The sequence below is a fragment of the Alternaria atra genome (assembly GCF_907166805.1).
Source record: "Alternaria atra isolate CS162 genome assembly, contig: 21, whole genome shotgun sequence".
Taxonomy (NCBI): domain Eukaryota; kingdom Fungi; phylum Ascomycota; class Dothideomycetes; order Pleosporales; family Pleosporaceae; genus Alternaria; species Alternaria atra.
In genome coordinates, this window is record NW_025091319.1 from 5,888,362 (window position 1) to 5,911,993 (window position 23,632).

The following is a 23,632-nucleotide window of genomic DNA, read 5'->3' on the forward strand; positions in this document are numbered from 1 at the left end:
TGGTCAGCCCAGCAGAAAGTTGCCCAATCGTACTGCGTTTCAAGCCTGATAAATCCCTTGATGTATCCACACTCGTGCTACTATCTCGTCTTACTCAATGCCCTTTTGCTGTAAGAAGTGGAGGACATGCTGCCTTTGCAGGTGCATCAAGCATTGATGGTGGCATCACGGTCGTTTTCGAGCGCATGAAGCAAATCACCATATCGGCAGACAAGAAGGTTGCTTTGATTGAACCCGGAAACCTTTGATACGACATCTACATGACTCTAGCGGAAGACAGCCTAGCAGGGGTGGCGGCCGCGTCACTGGCGTCGGTATTGGACGTCTCACAATGGGGTGGGATCCCATTCTTCTCAAACCGATATGGCTGGGCATATGACAATGTTGCATCTTATGAAGTGGTCGCTGCTTCGGGTTGCATCATACAAGTCACTCAAAAATCATACCCAGATATGTACTGGGCGTTAAGAGGCGAGGCAACAATCTCGGCATCCTTACAGAATTCAATCTCGAAACTTTCGCTCATGGCTCGCTAATGTTTGGTGGGCAAAGAAGGTTCTTTAACGGTAGTTCTCCTGCTGCGATTATTGCCTTCGTCAATCTAGGGACCAGCATAGCGCGTGACCCGAAGGCTGCGCAATTTCTGGCTATTATCCTGGATGCCGCCACGAACATCAAAATTGCGATTGCCGAGATTGAGTACGCAGATCCAGTCGTTGATCCTCCGATCTTTGGAGAGTATCGCAATGTTCCAGCTTTCTCAGAAACTACGGAACTGAACACCTTGGCCTACTTCACGCAGCAGCTGAACAACAGCAACCCGAAAGGCTATCGTGAGCCATTTTGGACTTCTTCATCTTAATTGGATCGAGAGTTGGTTGAATTCATGTTCGACGCCACTTATGAAGAATTTGCGAAAATCCGAGATGCCGCTGGTATTCTACCTGCAAATACCTTCCAAATCATCACTGTCCCACAACTCGAGCAGATGCAAAGGAAGGACGGCAACGCACCAAGACTCTCGCCTTCTGACGGAACAATTCTCATTTCAAATCTGAGTAGTCGCCGGGACAAGACCAAAGACGACGAGCGGGTGCTGAAAGCGAACGCTAACATAGTGAGAAAGGTGGAGGCAGAGTCCAAGCGCAGAAATCTGGTGAACAATCACTTCTACATGAACTACGCCAGTCAGTTCCAAGATGTCGTTGAGAGTTATGGGGAGAGCGCGAACAGGCTGAGGCGTATCGCGCGTAAGTATGATCCTGCCGAAGTCTTCCAGAAGCTACAGCCAGGCTACTTCAAGCTGCAAGGGCCACCGAACAAGAACTGGCCATCATCATACCCCGATTCGTAAGGAATGACGGTTTACACGGAGATGTGTGGGTAAAGCAAGTGCATTACACTATTTGCGCGAGGAGTAGGCGGGAAATAAATCTGAACCCTTAAGCATCTTTGTCAAGCCTGCAAATGACGACTACGCGTGCGTTGCTCCACTGCTACTGCAGTATTTCACATCTGATTTAGCCTCGTCTATCCGGTCTCCATTGACTATCCAATAGCACCTGGACATCGATCAACCCGTCGTCCAGCTTCATGCTCGACTTGATGTTTTGCGTTACCAGCGCCTGCATATCCTGGATTTGCTATTTTAAGTCAAAGGCTAGGGTGGCTTGTAGTGCACCGCGTCATCTCCTTACGTTGACAAGGCAGCACATTTGGCCCCCATCCTTCATGCGATCAGCTTTGGTGGGGCTATTTGAGCGCCAAACCCCCGCTGTTCCCCAACCGTCTTCTTCATCACTACTAATACAAGACGATACGCAACACTGAGATCGTACAAGATACCGGATGGCACTCGACAGTCTAGGGGCATGGATCGAAGAGTGTGCGTTAAGGGACCCGGCCGATGCTCGTAGCGGCGCATCAACCAAATCACCCTATGACGAACGCCTCCTCCAGACTGACGAAATCCGTCTTCTCACCATCGAGCACGATGCGAGCGCATTACGACTGCGCATTGTCGCACACAAATTTCAAGACGATCTCGAATACGACGCGATATCGTATGTTTGGGGTACTGCAAAGAGCTCTATCAACGTCTCATGCAACGGGGTAGACATTGCAGTCACTCAAACCGTTTTCGAGATGCTTCAACATCTGAGTCCAAGCCGCCCATATTGGCTGGATTCCATATGCATCAACCAGAATGACTTTGAGGAGAAAGCGGTACAAATACCGCTAATGCATCGAATCTATTCGCGGGCTGCATATGTCGTCATATGGATGGGCGTACCCACAGTGCAAAGTGAGATGTTTATGGCCGAGTTCCCCAACACATTGGAAAAGGAGAGGAAGTGGAAATCAATGGTTGCTCAGAATCTTCAACCCTGGATTCATGAGCGAAGTCTGCTCGCAACATACGGAGTCTTCAAGGGTATGCTACATATCCTTGAGCATGATTGGTTTCAACGTTTATGGACTTTTCAAGAATGCCTTCTCGCAAAATGGCCCATAATTTTGCACGGAAATTATTGGATAGGATTTGACAAGTTCATTGAGTTTACTGACGACGGTCGATACAACATCACCGGATGGGTTATTCATTCTATGCACAACTATGAAAGAGTTTCTGTTCTACCGAAAGTATGGGAAGGATGTAATTTAATAAGACGGTATCGCAAAGCTGTCGCATCAACCGGAAGATTGAATCCTAACAAAATACCATACCTTCTCTACACCCTACGTAGCCGACATGGAAGCCAGTAGATCGAGCCTGGGCAATCACCGGATTACTGAGTACAGATCTGAGATCGAAACTAAACACACTGGTTGATTACAGCGACAACGGTCGAGCGCACTTCTGGAAAACCCACATACAGTTCGCAAGAACAATTATAGCCATAGAACAAACGTTGTGTCTACTACACATACCCCCTACAATTGGAGGGAGAACACACTCAGTTCCATCTTGGTGTCCTACCCTTGAGGGAACTTCGGTATGCATTATGACCTTACATGGCGCCTGGATTTATCCTATAAATGGACAGCACTATGAGTTACTTCTTGAAGATGTCGTGGACGAATGGAATCAAGCGCTACCGCCTAGTGCTTCGGACCAGATCTCAAGTCTGCATGCATCCCGCAAGTTCATCTCATTTGAGAAGGATGGTGACTACCTAAAGACTGGCGGTTGTACGATAGATACGATATTAGAGGTAGTGGCTGATCCTGAACTGCGAGGATGCCTCGACTACATTGGGGGACTACATGTCTCATCGCACTACATCAGCAATCCTTTACACGCTGCGAACGTGGATATCTACATAAAAAGTCTCCGTATGGTCCGTCGTACTCTTCACAGCCCAAGTAATAGTATCCATAGCATACCTCCAGAATATCTGATGACTTTGCTATGCGATACTAGAATATCTAGAGAGGCAGCTATCGCTTACGAAGATGCGTGGACAAATTTCATCGATCTAGAACATAACCATCTCGATGTACTGCCGCCCGAGCGTCGATCGCGAGCTTTGAAGTGGGTCAACAGATTGGTCGGTCTTACTGGTCATTCTTTCTTCAGCACCACCAGCGGTCACTTCGGTATCGCCACACCAGGATGCAAACCCGGCGACAAAGTCTGCGTCTTCTACGGTGAGAATCCCCTTCACATACTACGATGGCCAGAACCCGAAGGTGAAACCAGCGCGATCCATGGCGAAGGTCCCGCTGAGTTCTGTGGTGTCGCATTCATTCCTCATTTGATGAAGCCGCATGAGCAAGAGGCGGCTCGACTTGGACCAGATGAGATTTTTGTCATTGGATAAGAGGATCCTGAAGGATGCAGGCATTTTAATCATCGTTGTCTTTCGTCGCTCGTTAGCAGTATGAAATTCGGGTATTGATAAGACATACACTGGAAACCTCCTGATTACACTAGAATTGCGTCACAGCAATACCTTTCACTGCTTCTTTGATCTAGCATTCTTATTTTTGCTCTTGATGTATAGCAATTCACTTGTTTCTGTCGCAGAGAGCCCTTCATCGTGCGCTCAACTACGTCCACTAAATCACATCATTCAACACGACACTGTCGCGAACGAGCCATCAACAGACCGCCTCAGGAATAACCACCAAACAATATAACTCGCCAACGATGTCTCCATGTTTCCCCTACACGGCCTATCCAGGCGTCGGCGTACCCACAACTTTCCTCGTTGGCCCCGCGACCAACCCAACACGCTTCGATATTCACCACTCGCTTCTTTCAAAAGTATCTCCACTATTTGCTACGCCCAATGATCTCCCCTGCATCATCCTCTCTAACATCTCACTTCCCGACACCGAACCAGCCACATTCCGTGCGCTCTTCATCTGGCTTTACGAGCGTCGGCCCCCTGACTACACATCCGACACCAAGCTATTGGATCTAATGAAACTCTGGGTCTTAGCCGGAGAACTCGGGATCTGGAAGACGCAAAACACGATAATTAGGTTGGGCATGGCGCTGATGCAACCAGCTTACTTCGTCTGCAAGGTAGAAACAGTGAGGTGGGTGTATGAGAACACTCCGGTATGGTCAAAGCTTCGCGACTAAATTATTACGATTTTCTGCCAACGCGGTCCACCGGTCACATCCTCAATGTTCTCCCCCGGCAACGAACGGCTGGGTATCTTCCGCGACGCGACGGAGTTTCTGCGTAAATTGAATTTGGTTCGCGCGGGCAATCCGAGGGGGGTTGATGGATATGACCTCTATACTCAATTCCCCGTACAACACACGTGGTCACCGGGCCAAGACAAACTCGCGCCAGTGCGGGTTCGTGGGTGTTTGGTGACGGGTGGGGAGAATGTAGAATGGAGCAAGATCGAGTATCCGCTTCCTTCTTTCTTGGTTTGGGGCACAAAGTGGGAAGTATTACCGGACATGCACTTCGTATGCGAAGGAGATGTTCGAAGTGAGGCACAGAATGTAGTGAAGCAAGTGGAGCTCCCAGCGGGTGCGCATATACAGTAGAGCCAGCAAAGTATGAGTCTCCTTGTTCAGATTACCGAGAAATTACGATGTATTTAGGAAGATTGTACGGGTCAACGTATTAACCGGAAACGGTGCAGTGAAAAGTATAAGGAACGAATCGGAGTTTGTATAACAAGTTTTTATTATGAATTTGATGTTGACAGGAGTGTGCAAGCTTCGCGCGAGTACTATGGAGCACTAACTGCTAAAGAGATTGGAGCTAACAATCGACGCTGTAGATGCCGCCATTTTCATATTCGAGGTATAATGAGACCAATGCATGATATTGGATGACGAAACGAGTAAGCATAGTATGAGGCCGCAAAAATCATGAGCAGCGCTTGCTATGAAAGTCGAGAAGGGGGTATTACCAGAAACTAGTCGCACTTGTGTACTAAACGCCAAAACACATAAGAGACCTATTTTGTGGTGAGACATAACAATCGTGGAAAGAACATAAGTTTTAGAAGAAATGACGACACATGTAGGTTGTGCAGTGACTAGCTGCTAGAGTGTTGCTTGCGCTGGTGCCTCAGAAGATTGTCCCTACGTGAGAAGCCCTCAAGGTTATCGCAGCCAGGATAAGGACAGTAATGCTTGGCAACGACCGATGAAGGGTCGTTATGTGTCGGTAAGTGTCTCCGTAGGTCCTTCGGGTACAAGAAGCCCATGTTGCAAGTCGAGCATACATGAGGTGACTCTGTCGAATGGGTCTTTTGATGGCGGCTAAAATAGGTCAGTTGAGGATCGATTACGCTTGAGCCAACAGAAAGACTTACTTTAGGTCGCATTGACGGTCGAAAGTCCTGCTGCAGCCGTCTTTATCGCAAGGAAACCCGCCAGGGCGAGGCGCTTGGCGCTTTTGTACTGCCTTCCGGTTGCGTCGTGCAGATAGGCGATCACCAGGTGTATAAGTATCTTCGACGTGCGCTTGCACAGTAGCTGGCTGCACAGTCGTCTCGTTCACATCCATAATCTGGATGTGCTCATTGATCAACGACTGTCCATGACCCGGGTTGAGATATTCGTAGACCGGTGCTAGGTCTGATTGCGTCTGTTCGAGGTCCAGCGGTGGCATGGGGACGAGACCGGGGTCGTTGTAGAACGTTCTTGCGGCGACATATTGGATTTGTGACTGGTACTGTCAACAGTGCCTATGGGAACAAGAGAAGTGACCTTACTATGGCGTGAATGCATTGGTAGAAGGGCAGACAGCAAAGCTCGCACAGCAGTATGTCGTCGATGTCGGAGTAGGACCCGTCCCAGGGATTGTCAGACATACTGAAGTCCACGAGTGGACTTGCTGCTGTCACCGGCTGGAGGAGAAAAGTAACAAGTACTGTGAAGAGCAGCAGCGAGTACATGCTCCGGTGTATATCTGGATGCCTGAGGACAGGACGATGTGGGGACCGACGACGAGAATGACAGTACTAGAAACTGTGTAAGCACCTCAACAGCGTGTCTAATTAGACAGCAACAATGTTGGTACAATAAGGCAAAGGGTAGCAACGCTTGTAAGAAAAAAGGTAGAGAAGAGGCGTAGAGTCGAATGCAGCAGATGCATGCTACGAGCAGAGGACTGCGGAGGCCGGCTGCCTGAGGAGCCACAGGTCACGGGCAGGTGTGGCTGTGTTGATGATGTAGGTGTTAAGCATTTTGGCGGATTCCTTGCGTCTTTCGCTACGATTCTGTTAGTTTGTCGGGTTAGTAGTGATGAAAGTGCACTGTCGATGCGATGAAGTGTGCAACTGTGGTTGTGACGAAGTGACAGGCGCCGTGCAGCGATCAAGGGATGCGCAATCCTCGACGGGGGGTACGCCATACCGTTTTGAGACTTCGTGAGGGGTTGTGCAGCTCAACTATACTCGTGACTTGGCTACTATTCAGTACATGAAGATATTGTCAGTTCTCAAGCCTGTGATGTTTATCGGGATGAGCGAGTCTTAGTACGTTAGCTTCCGAGCAGCGAATGTGAGATTTGCCAGGGCCCGCCGTCGCTTTCCATTTCACGTGCACCCGCGTCATCGCGCCTTTGCGGTCGGTATTCGTAAGTCTCGACACCTCTCATCCGACCTGCATCTTTCAAGCCCTCTCTCATATGATGTTTTGCAAGTTTTGCGCGTCTTGTGTCCTAGTATCATCTTTTTCTTTAGGTCGTTGGATCTGCCCCAGGGTGACGTGAACCATTACAACAATGTATGCCCTCAAAAGGACTTCTCCGAGGGACTTTGAACATCATTAACAATCGCTAGAAAGGTTGCAAGGGAGTCAAACTGTTTCTTCTCAGGCTGAGAAGACGCACTCGATATATAAGAATGCGACTCCTCTGGAATCAACGCATGATCCAACACGCCACGACTCATCAACACAACAAGGCAACCACTTCAGCTGTGTTTGTTACTATTCATATCGCAACCTGATGAGGCAGATTTGACGTTTGACCCTTTGGGATGCTGATAGCCGATACTATACACTCTATGCGCGTGCCATATCCAATCGCTCGCTGAGGCGTTCCGCGATGTTCGAGGCGGGCGGCCTCCCAGGCATCCATCGAACAAGGATCCGTAAGCAAGGCTCCACCAAAGAGCACCCTGTTATGGCTTGGGACGACGATTACCGCCCGCTGCGCCCTATGAATTACAGCCTTTCATAAAGTCGACGAATTAGGCAGGTACCATGTTGTGTGCGTCGTACTCGAGAATGGCCTGCATGCGGCGGCCCCGCATTGTAAATCAAAGCTTCGCATGAAACACTCTTTTATCAATCCACGCTATCTCGCAGTCAAGTACGGCAAAGCTTAAGTCTGCTCCCCCGAAAATATGCTATCTAATCGTGGTCGCAAATATGCAGCCTTGGATCTGGCTGCAAGCTACACGAAAGACCGCGGCCATCTCTATGACAAGACCAAACACTCAACAGGCCTGGTGTCTTTCAGAAATGCGGAGAACGTCAGTCTGAATTCACCGTCACTGCTGTCATGTTTCGAATACCCATGCTGATGATCGATAGTTCCTTATGCGCGAAGAAATCCTAAGTTACATCAAGACGAAGGTTAGCCCTCAGCGTCACATGAGGGAACCTCACTCTGAACAACTTGTAGTGCATTCCGAGCCTTGAGCCCGACACCTTAACTTACTATGACGGACCATTTGGGTCTAAGCGCTTGAGAAAAGCGATGGCTGCATTTATCAACAAGCGCTTCTCGCCAGTATCAGCTGTGACAACGGACCAGGTCTCTTTTGTCAGTGGTGTGACAGCGTTGAACGACATCTTGTCCCTGTGTATGACAGACGAAGAAAACGATGGTTTGCTTCTCGGTATGCCGATATACGGCTCTTTCAATCCGGATATGCGAAGCATGTCGGAGTGAGTATGAGTGCTGTGGAAGCAGAAAATCGTCTCAGCAGCTACTAACTAGTGTACAGGTGCAAGTTGGTTTATACTCCTTTCGATGGCATACACCAGTTTACTACCGCAGCGGTCGGTTGTTACGAGCGCGCTGTTGAAGAAGCAGACCGAAACGGGATTAAAGTAAAGGCACTTGTCATTTCTAACCCACATAATCCACTTGGTGAGAATTACACACTTTCATAAAGGGAAAGCAGGAATGACTAATGTTCTCAGGCAAGTGCTATACCCGTGAAGCTCTAGAGGCCATCCTCCGCTTTTGCAACAAACACAACATACATCTTATCAGCGATGAAATCTATGCTCAATCGGTGTATGGCATGAGTTCGGCGTATACGGAATTTACATCAGTACTCTCCATTGACATGACAGGCGTCATCAACGAAAACCTCGTCCATGTGATGTATGGAATGTCAAAAGTAAGGTGACTATCAGTTGATGTGCGATTGCAATTACTGATTCGGTTTGCTAGGATTTTGCCGCTGCTGGCCTAAGACTTGGGTGTTTGATCACGAGAAATGAAGAGCTGGGACAAGCTGTCCGGTCTCTAGCGTACGTCTTCTTGAATGACCAGGGAGAATCAAGGCATTGACTTTCCATTCTTCCGTAGACGTTTCCACGGCGCGTCACCAGTGACTGATGCCATCGCCACGACTATGCTTGAGGACGAAGAGTGGCACACCGAGTTTTTGACAGAGAGCGCGAGGATGTTGAGGAAAAACCACAAGCTTGTTGCCGAGGCATTTGATAATGCCGACATTCCTTACGACCATGACGCGTGAGTAGCATTCAACTCTTCTAATCATTGCATGAAAAGAGTTACTGACATAGCTTTGCGCCTCAGTAACGCTGGTTTCTTCCTCTGGATCGATCTCTCAGCATGTCTACACAGCCGGACTTGGCAGGCAGAGGATGAGTTGCGACAAGCGCTCTACGATCATGGCGTGGAGATGTCGGCTGGACACGCGTATCATGATGAAAAGCCGGGCAATTTTCGTTTTCTGTTTTCACTAGATAGGGATACTGTAGACGAAGGGCTGAGGAGGGTTATTGACTTCTATAGGACTCGTAGGCTGGATCGGTCGTGATCGGAGCTAGCAAATAAGCAAAAGTCATTGGCGCAAAGCTTGAATTTAACCTAAAATAGTAAAAAGTCTGTGCTAGAACTTTAACATTGTGAAAGGTTTGGTATGACGCACGATGCTCGTGACAACGCGAAAGGGCGCCACGCGACGGGTAGGTCCTTGCACGAGATCGTCCCGCCAGATCGGAATTCCGACAGGGGAAAGTGCGTCATCATTCCAGCCATCGAGCTGCAACCCTCACAAACAGTCCGCGCCATCTTTGTACCTATGTCGAGATAGCAAAGAAACCAGGCACCGTAATGCCGCCCATACTGTCCCAAAAGCGCTCGCGATCCGCCTCACCTCAAACAGAACCGCCACCGAAGCGTGCGCGCGCCCGCAAATCTCCGGCACACGCTCGCAAAGGTAAGGAGTCTGTCTTCCAGACTCTAGACGCACCACCGAAAGTCAAGCGCACATTGTCTCAGACAAAAGCTCTGTTGGAACAAGAAGACGACGACAGCGAGTTATCAGAGCCAGAGAGTAGCGAGGATGAGTTTGAAGATGTTCCGCTGAATGGCGCAAGCAAGGGCAAAGGCAAGGGGAAGACGCCGATAGGTGGAGATAGTGATGAAAGCGAAGACGACAACTGGGAGGATGCACTCGGTGCCCATCACCACACAAAACCTGACCATGGCCCTGCGCCCGTCATTACTGGCGATATCGCCCTCACCTTATCCGCCGCACCGAAGACCGCCTTTGATACAAAGGCTGATGGAAAGAAGGGACCGTCCAAGGTCCAGCGGCAGATACGGAATGTTACGCATTGCATGCACGTGCAGTACCTGATGTACCACAACCTTATAAGAAACGCCTGGATTCAGGACAAGGAAGTGCAGAAGATACTAGTGGAAGGCATGTCGGCTGGCTGCTGGCGCGAACTGGAGAAGTATTGGAATGACGCTGGCATCACAGATGGACCTGGTCGCGTCGTTGTGCAAAAGGCGCCAAGTCCCCCACCCAAGCAGGTGGCGAAAGACAAGAAGGGAAAATGGAAGGATAGTGGAAAGAACGGCATCAAGGTATACGAGAGCCCACAGAAGCGATCCTCTATTCGCGAAGACAAGAAGAAGACTTTTAAAGGCAAGGAGAAAGCCGATAGCAAAAGCGACAGGAAAGGGCGTGATTGGGGCGCAACATCCGAGTCGCTCGAACCGAAAACGCCGAACTTGTCAGCTGGAGACCCTCTACTTCGCCTGCTAAGATATCTCTCTGCGTATTGGAAGTCCAAGTTCCGAGTTACAGCTCCAAGTCTACGTAAACGTGGATACATTTCGCCATCGACGTTAGAGGCCGAAATCAACGCGTGGAGAGAAGAGCAGGATCATCCGGATACTTTTGGCGAGCGAGTGGAGAATCTGGATGCGTTTCGTGATAAAGCTCGGAAGTGCGAGGGGAGTAGGGACTTGGGAGAACAATTATTCACCGCTCTCATACGAGGACTAGGTATTGAGGCTCGTATGGTAGTCAGTCTACAACCAGTTGGTTTCGGCTGGAGTCAGAGCGAAGAAGGCAAGGCTAAGAATCTAGAGAAGCTGAAAGATGCAAAGCCTGCGGACAACGACACTTCGTCGAAATCGGCATCCGCAAACAGTAAACCGAAGCCTCGCTCCGCTACAAAGAAGTGTGGAGCATCCACCGACGTTGACATGGATGACAGCAGCGACCTGAGCAGTGTCATCTCTGTTTCTTCAGACTCTGAAGATGAGAGGCTAGCGAAGAAATCGCCAAAGTCGCGCAACTACAGTGAAGAGCTGCCATTTCCGACCTATTGGACAGAAGCTATCTCACATCTGACACATACGCCAATATCAGTGTCTCCAATTCCAAAGACGATCATCGCAAGCGCGGCTTCTCCGGACAAATTTGTCGACTTCTACGCCCGAGGTGCGGCAGCCGATAAGGCGAGACAGGTATTAGCTTACCTGATCGCCTTCTCTTCTGATGGCACAGCCAAAGATGTCACGACACGCTATCTACCAAAGCATCAATGGCCAGGTCGGACGAAAGGCTTCCGCATGCCAATCGAAAAGATACCTATACACAACAAACGTGGAAAGGTCAAGCGATGGGAGAAGTGGGATTGGATCAAGTCGCTCTTGCGCCCCTACGCACGACCTCACGACAAGCGTCAGCCATGGGATGAAGTTGAGGATGAGGGCGATCTTGTCCCTGCACAGCCAGAGAAGAAGAAAGATATGGACGAAGAAGGCGGAAAGGAGACGCTACAGGGGTATAAGAACTCCGCTGAATACGTGCTTGAGCGCCATCTCCGCCGTGAAGAAGCACTCAAACCTGGCGCGAAAATCGTCCGACACTTTGTCACTGGCAAAGGCGAGAACGAGAAGTCGGAGCCTGTGTATCTGAGGAAGGACATCGTGAATTGCAAGACCCAAGAATCCTGGCACAAGGAAGGCCGCGAAGTTCTGGAAGGTCAACAGCCTCTCAAGCTTGTGCCTATGCGTGCTGTCACAGTGACGCGCAAACGCGAGATCGAAGAGCGCGAACGCATCGAAGGTGGTAAAGTGAAACAAGGTCTCTATTCCAAAGCGCAGACGGACTGGATCATTCCTGACCCTATCGTGGATGGCCAAATCCCACGCAACTCGTACGGAAACATCGACATTTACGTCCCCACAATGGTACCGAAAGGCGCTGTTCACATTCCGCTTAGAGGTACATCGCGTATATGCCGTAAACTCAACATCGACTACGCGGAAGCATGTACAGGATTCGAGTTCGGCAAGCAGCGCGCTGTGCCTGTGATAACTGGTGTTGTGATTGCGCAGGAGAACGAGGATATGCTCATCGATGCCTGGGAGGTTGAAGAGGCAGAGAAACAGAGAAAGGAGAGAGATAAAAGAGAGAAGTTCTTGTTGGGACTATGGAGGAAGTTCGCAAGTGGGCTAAGGATCGTGGATAGGATGAGAGAGGAATATGGGGAGGATGTCGAGTTGCCAGCTAAAGAGAAGGTAGTACTACCAAAAGAGGATGATGGGGAGAAGAAGTCGCAGTGGGAGGTGTTCCAGAATCATACCGATTTCGAAGGTGGCTTTATGCGCGACGATGCTGCGGCTTCTGGTGGTGGCTTTGTGCCTGAAACGGCACCCCAATTAACGCACCAAGATGCTGACACGGCTGGTGGGTTTCTACCTGCAAGTCAAGATGATCCTGAACATGGCAATCTTACCATTGATCATGGTGAAAAGAAGGACGTGCCACGCGTACTCGTGGCAGAGGGCGCATATCGCACACCAATCTCGCTTACACAGGCGTTGCAACAGCCGCCCAGCGAATCTAGCGAACATCCGGATGAAGACGCAGACGAGGAGATGGATGCATCACAAGTTCAGGAAGACGAACAGGTCGACGAGGATGAGGATGGAGAAGATGAAGTTCCTAAACCCAAAGCCACTCGACGCAAGTCAGCCGCCACATCTTCAACTCGTGACCGTGGACGTCCACGTGGCCGCGGAGCCAAGACCCCGACAGTATCCGCACGAAAATGTAAATTCATGGTCATAGATTCAGGGTCTGACGATGATGCACTCTCTGATACTCCATCGGATCCACCAACACCGCCGCCTTCAACACGCTCAGCGCCAAGGCGTAAGGCGGCCAGGAAAAGTGACGCACAAGTCAAGAGCCATTTCTTTGCCGAAGGAAGCGATGGCGAGACGGATATGACGGACATGACTGAGCGGAATTCGCCAAGGAAGAAGGCTGCAACACGCGGACGAGGGAGTGGCAAAGGCAGAGGGACTGGACGGGGAAGAGGACGAGCGGGGAAAGCCAAGTAGTAATACGAGAGTAGAGTATTGATACCTACAGTAGACGTGCAAAATCATTCGAGCTAATGTTGACGATACGGTCATAAGGCATGGGATTCTATAAGCCAACACTAGGGCTAGACCAGCTGGAACAGATCTTACGATCTTCTTACGCCAGTGCGCTTACCCCGTTCGATAATATGGCACTCTCCCGATTCAACTGCCGCATTACATCATTTTCCCCAGATTCTTCCACACCTTCAAACACCCGAAACTCAAAACCGCGAATTTGCAAATGTCAAAACTCAACAACGACTAAGTATTGCCGGATTGAGTGAAAATCCCTCGAGTCGACACCATGTATGCAGATCTGTTTTTAGATCAGCCCAGCATCGCTAGATATGTCTGGGCAAGTCTTGGTCCCGCCGCTGCATGCTTCCGACCCTTGGCATACTTCGGTACCCAACTTCCCCCTTAAATCTGTCCCAAACAGTCAGCCCGTTGTAGCCAAGATACGGCGTTCTACGATTGTAATTGCTTCTTCAACGCCTTTCTTATCGCGCTGGGGCCTTGCCTACCCAGCCTTGATATGGCTGGCAGCGTGACAGCTGCGGCAACGCGGTCATCCGGCACTACTAACCATGGTAGCTCTGTGTTGTTGGGGACTTGCTTGCAGCAATGGCTGCTCCGATCGCACGGCAAAGTGCGGTAGACACGCTGGCGGCGCCGCCCATGTGGGAAATCTCCCAACATCCACCCGAATGCCACGCCCGCCATCTCCTTCGTATTCGTGCTCAGCTGTTACCGACGCGAGCGCTTCTTGGCTGCAATGCACAATGTTTGATCTGCGATCCCTAGCTCGCGCGCTCATTAGTTGCCAGAAACGTCATGATTCCCCGGTCTTTTTCTATCGATGGGTCGAGATGCGAGTCTGGGGGTTGGCGTTCATAAGTACATATGGTCTCCTGTTGCTTCGTTTTCCTACGCCTCATCCCTACACCGGCCTTTATCAGTCTCTCGCTTTGCCAATCTTTTTTTCTTTGGCAGCTGTCTCTCGCTTTCCCGACTTTTGAAACCGGTCTTATTCTTAATTTTCTAATTCTTTGGAAAGATGCGCTTTACAGAGATCTTTGCCGTCGGTGTGGTGGCGCCTTTGGTGGCAGCTCACGGTGGAATCCCAGGAGCACCCAAAATTTTCGGTCTACCAAGAGATTTGCAAGACGACCTCAAGGCTCCTGTCGCTGCCCGTGTTCTCCGACACCCTGCTGAGCCCAGGGGTGGCTTGTTGGAAACCCGCCAAGGTGGTCAGAACGGACGTTGTGGACCTAGCTTTGGCAATGCCAAGTGTGCTGCAGGATACTGCTGCTCTGGTGCTGTATGTTGGTCTCAAATTATTCATACTTGCGATTGTTAATCGGGGATAGGGATACTGCGGAACTACAAAGGACCATTGTCAAGCTCCCGACTGCTTGATTGACTTCGGCCCGGCTTGCGATGCCAACAAGACACCCGGTGGAGCCAGCACACGCAATGATGCTCGCCCTCAAAAGGGTAATGTCGCATACGGAGGTGGTGGCGTTTACGTCTGCAAGAAGGCTGGAACAGTCGCTATCACCTACGACGACGGGTAAGCTCTTCCATCGCACTATTACATCTCGAACATTCGACTAACCTAGACCCAGTCCATACATTTACACCGACCGCGTCCTCGACCAGTTCGCTGCGGCCGGCTTCAAGGCTACCTTCTTCGTGACCGGTATCAACCTTGGCAAGGGCGCCATTGACAGTACAGCTCAATGGTCCAATGTGATCAAGCGCATGGTTGCCGAGGGCCATCAAGTCGCATCTCACACATGGTCCCACCAGGATCTCAGCATCATTACTGATGCGCAGCGCTACGACCAGATGGTCAAGAACGAGATGGCTATCCGCAACATCATCGGAAAGTACCCCACATACATGCGTCCTCCTTACTCTTCTTGCAACCCCGCTTGCCAGACTGTGATGAAGAACCTGGGATACGTTATCAGCTACTTCGACTTGGACACTGATGATTACAACCAACTTTCCAACATCCAGGTCGCCAAGAACAACTTCAAGGGCATCCTTGACTCCACAGCTGGCGGTCCCACCTCAGGCTCCCGTCTCGCTATCGCCCACGACATCCACGAGCAGACTGCTCTTAACCTCACCGGATACATGCTTTCATACCTCAAGTCAAAGGGCTACCGCGGTGTCACCATGGGCGAGTGTTTGGGCGAGCCTGAGGCGAACTGGTACCGTACTTCCGGCGGTGGTGGTGGCACTACTACCCCTCCTCCTACCTCTGGCGGTGGCAGCACCACCCCTGTTTCCACCGACGGATCTTGCGGCTCAGGCAAGGGAACATGTGCTGGATCTACTTTCGGCAACTGCTGCTCGCAATACGGATGGTGCGGATCATCCGCTGACCACTGCAGCGCTGGTTGCAACTCTGCCTTCGGTACTTGCACCGGTGGCGGTTCTACTACCCCTGCGCCAGCACCCAGCAACCCGGCTCCTACCAAGAAGGTTTCCACTGATGGTACTTGCGGAACTCAGGGAGGTGCTACTTGCGCTGGCTCGACATTCGGTAACTGCTGCTCGCAGTACGGATGGTGCGGATCTACTGCCGGACACTGCGGTTCCGGATGCCAGACCGGATCGGGTACTTGCAACTAGAGGGTTGCTGATGAGAATAGTATCTAGACCGGGTGTATATAGATGATGCTAGTGATACAATTGTGTCTAATACAAACAAACAAAATACAAGCACACAGTTTTTACCCATAGATGTGTTCGTCTCTGACTCGGTAGTGAGTTCTGATATCTCTTGAGATTCTTTCCTTGTCTGCGACACGTGCCTGGCATTTGATTGAACCCCTTCCCAGCTACAACCGCATCTAACATTGTCAGACAGTTTTCAGAATCGTGATGTGATGGCTCTGCTGGCCGTTTCTTACGAATCACCATGGCGCTTTCTTGGGATGGTGCTGCCTTGTACTATAATGACAGTGAACGAGGGTTCCGCGTCACCGCCTTTTCACGCCTACGAAGAGGCACGAATCCCTTCATCTGATAATATTATTCCATTCAGTTACTTCAATGATAACATTGTGGGCAGCTCGTAGAGTGCTTGTGTGTACACGGGGGGCGGGGCGCGAACAGGGTACAGATTACACTAACTGGATTAAGTCGAGAGGGGTAGAGCCTGCTGCCTCATCAGGGCAGTGCAAATCTGACCTACTCTTGACACACGTAAACAAACACACACATTCCATCACACAGTGACTCTTTCCCTTTGGCTCCCTCTTTTGGGATCGACATCTTGATCTTGTCTTGAGTCCACCAACCTCAACGAAAGAGCGTAAGATCCCAGGCAACATTCTAAACTGGAGACGCTGGCTCCCTATCCTATCTTCACCGGAGGCTTTGCTCCCTCGATTCGACTGCCATATTCAAGCGGAGGCCATCCATATCTGGACTAAGATACCAGCACGGTAAATTCATGTAGACAAAACAACCATGTCAAAGGATATAGCCGAGCGGAGTCGACGTGTGGAGCTTACATCATACTTCGCTGACGATGAGGATGATGACAATAAGAAGGCAGATGAAGATGAATTCATGTCCACGGTTTCCCATTTCTCGAACAACACGTTCCACACTGCGATTTCTGGTTTCGGTGCACGGAAACATGATTCGCTCCAGGCTCTCCTCAAGAGGTCAGTACTGACTTTTGTTGAGAGATGACAGAGCTCTGACGACCGAACAGATGCAGCAGTTATGAAGAGATCCTCTTAAAAAAGGGTCTCTGGCCCATTGACCCTTCGAGTGAGCAGAACTGGTCTGGTCGAGGCCAGCACGTAGAATTCCAAAAACGAGAACGTAAGCTGGTGGGTGAAATACTCGAAGTCCAGGACACTCTCGGAAGAGGAAGTTCGGCTATCGTCGAAAGCGTTAAGTGCCAACGAATCCTACTGGCTCGTAAGACTATTTTCTGCAACCGTCAACTCACCAAGGACGATGCGGTCAATGAGGTTGCTCATTTGACTCACCTCGATCACGCACATATAGTGCGTGTGATTGGTACCTATACGTTAGATAAGCAACTGTCTATTTTAACGTATCCCGTGGCGGAACATAATCTCGAGGAGTTTCTATACGAGTTTTCTCGGACACCTCGTGGAGATGTGCAGGTTAAGATGTTCCACCATATTCGATTATTCCCACATTGCCTTAGTAGTGCTCTACGTCACGTCCATAAAAGCTTGGTCAAGCATATGGACATCAAACCTCAAAACATACTTGTCCGTCGGTCGTTCTCACCGCTTGTGGTCGCCCAAGATCTGGGGTACAAAGCCCCGGAACTGAGTTACAAGGTGTATTTAACAGATTTTGGCATATCACGATCGTATCAACGATCAGAGGAGGTGGAGACAAGCGGACCTACTAGCTTTACTCGAAAATATGCAGCACCTGAAGTTATCGGGCAAGAGCCTAGAGGATTTCCAGCCGATGTCTTTTCTCTCGGCTGTGTATTCCTGGAGATTTACACGTTCGTGTGTAATTACTTCGACCCATCGGAAGGAGAAAGGTCCGCGTCAAGCGAACACCAAGGTCTCCTCAACGACAATGCTACGAGTCTGCCGTATTACTACGCCAAGATAGGCCAGTTAAAAGAGTACGTTGGACCCAACCAACGGCCCTTCCCTGGAACAACACAGCTAATATTTGGACTCGTGTCACCCGGAGACACTGTGGAGATTATTGAGATGATGCTTAGCCCGGATACCCAAGCACGACCAACATCTCGACAGTTGGTTCATCATTTCAGAGAATTCTTGTGCTGTAAATCAGGAGCGGAGTCTCTCGAAGCCATGAATATCTCAGATGACTCTGTACAACATACGAGTAAGAAATGAGGCTGAAGGAGAATATGACCTTGTTCCTGGCTTTGGCATTCAAAGACTAGCCACTGTAGATTGTGTCAAGTCGAGGATGTTACTGCGGCACCGTGAAGATACTAAGACACTTCGTTCAAGCAACATATGTTTTGTATGTTTGCATGTCTCTCTACCATTTTGGCTGAAGCCGTCACAATCATGGAAGTTACGAACCAGTCACTGATCATGTGTGAAGACGGATGTAGACATGTATTGGGCAGCCTCCTTCGCAATAACCTCTCCATATACTATATTCAGCATAGATGTAGTCAAAAAACGCTATCATATTCCCACGATTGAAGCTATCACTCATTACCGTCGATTATATCTCTAGTAAACCATGGCGTTAGCGATCCTCCCAGCGATCATCGTCAGTTTTGTAGTCCTTGTAGGATTACTCGGCACATACTACATCTGCCAAGCATACAGGCGCGTGCGCTTCGCAGTGCCGGATGTGGAGCGCACCCGCGACATCGAAAACGTCGAGCATTTCAAACAGCAAATCATCCAGCTACGCGACGTCGAACTTCCGCATCAACAATACCATAGTGGTTAGTGGCACGGTTCGGAGAGTGTAACTCCCGCACATATCGCGCCAGTCGGGAAACCGCTGCCACATATTCCGGAGATTGAGTATACGGGCGGTGAGGGACTTGTAAGTCCACCTGAACGGGTCTTCCTCTCTATCGAAGAGGTCAAAGAAAGCAGCAAGGGAACAGCTGGGGAGATTAGTAATTTCCAAAAACTGGACTTACACGCAGGAAGACCTTGGAATTCTGTAACGGATGGCTACGGAAACTCGCTGGTAGAACAGCCTGAGCTACTCTCCCCGAAGCCTGTGCGAAAAGTAACGAGAAAACTGAAGGCAGTACCTGCGAATACCGCATACGATCCTGCGCAAACAGTAGCGGCGGACATATGGGAGAAAATCCATAAAGGCGAGCTACAGCCCTCACGACGCAAGCCAGAAAAGAAGCTGCCAAAGTCATCAAACGCACCGATACCGGAAGTACTTCGAGATTCTGCAGAGTTCGAAAACGATGCTTTACAAGATATTGACCTTGGTAGCAGCACCAAAGAATGGGCAAAGGTCAGTGTTTCGTCTGCTTATGTCACAAAACGCCCAATCAAGAGGGGGTCGTTCGATAGTGTGACTACGGTCGTCGATGCTAACAACGTGAGTATCGAACGGCCAACGTCATATGTCAAGCATAAACAAAGTATGGACACCGAAGCCGTCATGCCAAGGCAGTCGCTTGATCGAGCTGCAAAGACGCGTCGCAAGATCCTGGATGCAAGGAATCAAATGGCGGAAAGGAAGAAGCAAGAGGAAAAGGAGCGTCAAGCAGAGGAGCGAAGACAAGCAGAAGAGCAAGAGGAGCGCGCGGCAGAGCAACAGAGGCTGGTTGAGGAAAATCGACGGCAGAAGGATGAAGAAAGAGCTCGCTCGTTGGCACAAGTGACTCAGGCCGAGAACGTGGACCTATACGACACGAATGATTCTGGAGCTCAATTACACTCTACCAGGCGGAGATCCAATACCTCTACCGTATCGAAGCGCGAACGTAAAGCTCGCGAGAAGCCTCTTATGCGTTCTCCTAAACGAGCAAACACGTTTGCTAACGATGTGACTCCTAGTGCCCATAGTTCCATGTCGGACAAGAAGCCCGGTGGCAGTAGTAACGGAACTTCTAGAAGTATGAGTATGAATGAACAGGCAAGGCCAGACTTCAACACGACGGTCACATCGATTGCTGAGGGTGGCTACGCAGATAACAGTGTTAGAATGCGGGATGCCGGCAATAGCAGAACGATAGAGGCAGTAAATGTTTTCTCTGACAGCATAGCAAGACGTTCGGATGGCTCCACAAGGACATCAGCATCATCAGGTTACTCTTCCAGATACAACAGTGGAAGAATCCTCTCGAAAGACACATCAGAAAATCCATTTGTCTCCGCCAACGACCCGACAGCGACTTCCGCACTGGGTCAAAGATTATCCGGTGGATCCAGCATCGAGAGCCGATCCCTACTACAGCGGCGCTCAAACACTTCCAGTAATGATAGCAGACTCAGTTCAGATAGCCATCAAACCCGCAGCTATCCCGAGCGCAACAATAGTAGGACTAGCGCTAAGTCTCGCGCCTTTGTGGATAGCCGAAATAGTTAGCTTTCAACCACTGATTGTAGAAAACCCGAACGCGGGTCCTTCCTCGCAGCCCGCACACTTAGCAAACTAGGTCACAAGTCTTCATCGTCTAGTAGGAAGGAAAGAGACTCTACTAGTTCTACGCAGTCTTGGAAGCGCGATGGATCGGGGTTGAGAGGTGGAGGAAAATGTTTGTGGCTGAGCCCGAGGAGATGTCAGAGTCGGAGGACGGAGATGGCCATGGTGACTGGGAACGCCAAGAGGAAGAGAGGAAGGATAGTGTGAGGATGCGTGGTGGTGCTGGGGAGAAGACAGTGGAGTCGGGGTGTGAAAGTGGAGCTGGTACTGAGGAGGACGACGAGAGCGATGCTGACGAAGTTGAACACTCTGGTAACGACCACTCAGAAAGCGAATATTTGGAAAATGAGCGCTCTGAAAGCGAAGATGACACTGAGGAACACGACTCCTCCGAGGATAGGGTTTCAGAGGATGATGCACCGGAAGACGAGCATTCGGAGTCTGAAGTCTCCAATGATGAAGCTTCCGATGCTGGTACATCGGACGATGAATCTGGAGAGAAAGGATCGGATTATGGACATGAGCAGGCGTTATCGCAGACGCCGGTTTAAGATAGTCTCTGCCAGGACTGGGGGTTAAGGAAACGGCGTGAGGTTCTCCTACTACACCGCTTCATTACAAGGCTCAATAGCAGAAGTCTTCTTCCTTTTTGTGCAGTCTGCTGGTACGATTCCTTCTTTTTCTTCTACTGCGTTTTCATATATTCATCTTGTAAATTCGATATCTAGATATTCTTCGCTTACTGTTAGCGTCTTCCGTGTTTTCACAAATGCAAAGCTCAAAACATGAACAAAACTCGCTTCAAAGCATTGTTGCGACTCCTATCTTGCACGGATCGTTGTGTCTTTAGACAGCATCGTCCACTCCACCAGGCGGTCCACCTGCAACACCCGCGGGCCCAAAAGTGCCCCGATGATTATGAATGTTTTTCCTGTCATCCATATCTTCGTCACCACCATCATCAAATGTGGCTTCCGACATGAACGGACTCTTCGCGCGGATCTGGCGACCCTTTATGAGTAGTACCACCGGTACCAGACTCAATGCCAATCCAACGAAACCAAGTAAACTGCCTGCCCAGCCGAAACCTAGATTCTTGAAAAGCGAGTAGGAAGCGAGAGGTAGAAAAGCGCCGAATAAGTTACGACCGAGAGATGCGGCAGAAAGCGCGGAAGCAGCATACTTCTCGTAAGCGTCGGTGAGGTAGTTGACTACCCCCATGTAGATGGAATAGATGCCCACACCCACCATACAGATTCCTATCGCAGGCACGATCCAGTGAATCTCCGGTCGACATGTCCAGCCATATAAGAAAAGACCAGCGGTGAAGAGTAGCGAACCAGGGATACTGGTGTATAAACGGCCTTCCGGAATGGGCTTACCAGGGCGCTCCTGGTTCTTAGATGCAGTGCGGAGGTACATCCAGTCTTGTATCGGATTGATGAGCGTTCCAATCAGCGCTCCGACGGTGATGGACAGTTGGATGAGACCAGTTTGGAAAGTTCCGAAACCGTAGCTTGCGCTGAAGGTTTGTACGACGGAGGAGAAGAATAGGAACAGAATACCCCACGCGAAACTAATCCAAAGGGTGAAAAAAGTGACGACGGGTTCGGTGAGCAACATCTTTGTTGGTCGCATGAAAGAGACCTTGAGTAAATTGGCTATTGAAGGCTTGTCGAGCTCGGATTCGGCGTAGACTTCGCGACCGGTGTCTTTGCGAATCTTCTGGGCGCGCTTCTTCAGGATGACGTCGCCACGGGTCTCCTTGAGGATGATGTAGAAAACGGGAATTAGAGCGGCGTTGTAAATGATTTGAATGTAGTAAATCCTGTGCACATACACATTAGCAGGGGGGACCAAGTGTGATGAGATACATACCAACGCCATGGGGATTGCAGCCCAGTGGAAGGATAGCCGATCTGTACGATCGCGCTACCCACAAACGGTCCGAGAGCGATACCAGCGACGGACGTGAAGCCGAAGATGGACATTGGCAAACTTCGAGCTTTGTCACCTCTCCATACATCGCTGATGCTACCACCGACGATGTTGATAGAAACGGATGATGCACCACCACCGAAGAAACGGGTGACGACTAGGGTTGCAAAGTTACCAGCAAAAGCTGACCCAAAAAGGAACAATTCGAAGACGATGTATGCGACCTTAGTGTTTGTCAGATTGGCTCGTCGTCCGTGGATATCTTGATGACTTACGAAGTACCCAGGCATACGACCAGTGTTCTCGGTCAAAGGCACGAATAGGAGTGGGAAGAGAGCAGCGCCCATATTCCATGAGCATGTCGCCCAATAGAGGTTCGGAAACGGTTCATTCTGAACGTTGAAGCGAGTCGCCATCCACTCGTTACCAGCACCGTAAGATCCAGCCGGGAGACCTGTTAAGATGGAGATGAAGCAGACAGTAATTGTCAAGAACCATTTGTACTTGTTAGACCAATTGAACCTGGCTTTGATCAGCGCTTGTCTCAGACAAAGAGGCAACGCACGCACGGGTTGTCAGGGTCGTGAGGACCATTCCACGTGTGAAGCTCGACTTCTTTCCCATCTATCATACGCGTTGGCGCTTCTCTCTTACGCTGGGGTAGAGATGCACTGTCTGAGAAAAGTCAGCAAAGATGTTTTCGAATTAATTGTGGGACATATCATACCTTTGTCTTCATGGAGTGACGAAGGATTTGACATGTTGTATGACTCGCTACTAGAACACTAGCAGACCATGGAGTAGATGAAGTTTGAGACGTCGTTGAAGTGAACTGAAGGTCGTTGGAGCAACAAAGTACAACGGTATGATGAACATCAGAAGTGATCTCATAGTACATTAGCTACAGTTTGCTGGCCGTGTGACAGCGTTCGCCATCGGTCCGGACCCCATACCGTTGGAATCAGTGGGACGCGATGACGTTAGTGTGACCGTGTCGTGAAACCTACCATTGACGTGGGAAGATCGCCCACTAATTGGCGCAAGATGTGTAAAAGCCAAGAGAAGACTAGTGGATCTTCTCTCCCAATTGTTACTCCATCGTTGATTACCAATTGCGGATAGGCCAGTTGTTTTGCTTTTTGGTCGTCGAGATGGCAGCGAGATTCGCACAAAACAGTAGAGGAGCA

The 23,632-nt window shown here is 50.0% G+C and overlaps 9 protein-coding genes across 9 annotated transcripts; 7 read left to right on the forward strand and 2 right to left on the reverse strand.

The window, feature by feature from the left end:
* Positions 1–535: 535 nt before the first annotated feature.
* ALTATR162_LOCUS2387 (uncharacterized protein) lies at positions 536–1,354 on the forward strand (the record flags this gene model as incomplete). The annotated part of the gene is made up of 2 exons (XM_043309991.1): positions 536–833; positions 909–1,354. The coding sequence occupies 2 exons, from the start codon at positions 536–538 to the stop codon at positions 1,352–1,354; spliced, it is 744 nt and encodes a 247-aa protein (XP_043165926.1).
* Positions 1,355–3,005: 1,651 nt separating this feature from the next.
* ALTATR162_LOCUS2388 (uncharacterized protein) lies at positions 3,006–3,824 on the forward strand (the record flags this gene model as incomplete). The annotated part of the gene is made up of 1 exon (XM_043309992.1): positions 3,006–3,824. The coding sequence occupies one exon, from the start codon at positions 3,006–3,008 to the stop codon at positions 3,822–3,824; it is 819 nt and encodes a 272-aa protein (XP_043165927.1).
* A 1,690-nt stretch (positions 3,825–5,514) lies between these two features.
* ALTATR162_LOCUS2389 (uncharacterized protein) lies at positions 5,515–6,378 on the reverse strand (the record flags this gene model as incomplete). The annotated part of the gene is made up of 3 exons (XM_043309993.1): positions 5,515–5,740; positions 5,794–6,149; positions 6,196–6,378. The coding sequence occupies 3 exons, from the start codon at positions 6,376–6,378 to the stop codon at positions 5,515–5,517; spliced, it is 765 nt and encodes a 254-aa protein (XP_043165928.1).
* Positions 6,379–7,833: 1,455 nt separating this feature from the next.
* On the forward strand, positions 7,834–9,204 carry ALTATR162_LOCUS2390 (uncharacterized protein; the record flags this gene model as incomplete). The annotated part of the gene is made up of 7 exons (XM_043309994.1): positions 7,834–7,962; positions 8,024–8,065; positions 8,115–8,380; positions 8,440–8,585; positions 8,639–8,841; positions 8,895–8,974; positions 9,033–9,204. 7 exons carry the CDS (start codon positions 7,834–7,836, stop codon positions 9,202–9,204), a joined length of 1,038 nt encoding a protein of 345 aa, XP_043165929.1.
* A 602-nt stretch (positions 9,205–9,806) lies between these two features.
* ALTATR162_LOCUS2391 (uncharacterized protein) lies at positions 9,807–13,346 on the forward strand (the record flags this gene model as incomplete). The annotated part of the gene is made up of 1 exon (XM_043309995.1): positions 9,807–13,346. The coding sequence occupies one exon, from the start codon at positions 9,807–9,809 to the stop codon at positions 13,344–13,346; it is 3,540 nt and encodes a 1,179-aa protein (XP_043165930.1).
* A 1,081-nt stretch (positions 13,347–14,427) lies between these two features.
* Positions 14,428–16,016, forward strand: ALTATR162_LOCUS2392 (uncharacterized protein; the record flags this gene model as incomplete). The annotated part of the gene is made up of 3 exons (XM_043309996.1): positions 14,428–14,691; positions 14,741–14,943; positions 14,999–16,016. The coding sequence occupies 3 exons, from the start codon at positions 14,428–14,430 to the stop codon at positions 16,014–16,016; spliced, it is 1,485 nt and encodes a 494-aa protein (XP_043165931.1).
* Positions 16,017–16,859: 843 nt separating this feature from the next.
* ALTATR162_LOCUS2393 (uncharacterized protein) lies at positions 16,860–18,259 on the forward strand (the record flags this gene model as incomplete). Its single annotated transcript, XM_043309997.1, has 2 exons — positions 16,860–17,059; positions 17,110–18,259. The coding sequence occupies 2 exons, from the start codon at positions 16,860–16,862 to the stop codon at positions 18,257–18,259; spliced, it is 1,350 nt and encodes a 449-aa protein (XP_043165932.1).
* Positions 18,260–18,620: 361 nt separating this feature from the next.
* On the forward strand, positions 18,621–21,058 carry ALTATR162_LOCUS2394 (uncharacterized protein; the record flags this gene model as incomplete). Its single annotated transcript, XM_043309998.1, has 3 exons — positions 18,621–18,831; positions 18,880–20,102; positions 20,567–21,058. 3 exons carry the CDS (start codon positions 18,621–18,623, stop codon positions 21,056–21,058), a joined length of 1,926 nt encoding a protein of 641 aa, XP_043165933.1.
* A 295-nt stretch (positions 21,059–21,353) lies between these two features.
* ALTATR162_LOCUS2395 (uncharacterized protein) lies at positions 21,354–23,206 on the reverse strand (the record flags this gene model as incomplete). Its single annotated transcript, XM_043309999.1, has 5 exons — positions 21,354–22,335; positions 22,386–22,669; positions 22,721–22,967; positions 23,015–23,120; positions 23,173–23,206. 5 exons carry the CDS (start codon positions 23,204–23,206, stop codon positions 21,354–21,356), a joined length of 1,653 nt encoding a protein of 550 aa, XP_043165934.1.
* Positions 23,207–23,632: the final 426 nt, after the last annotated feature.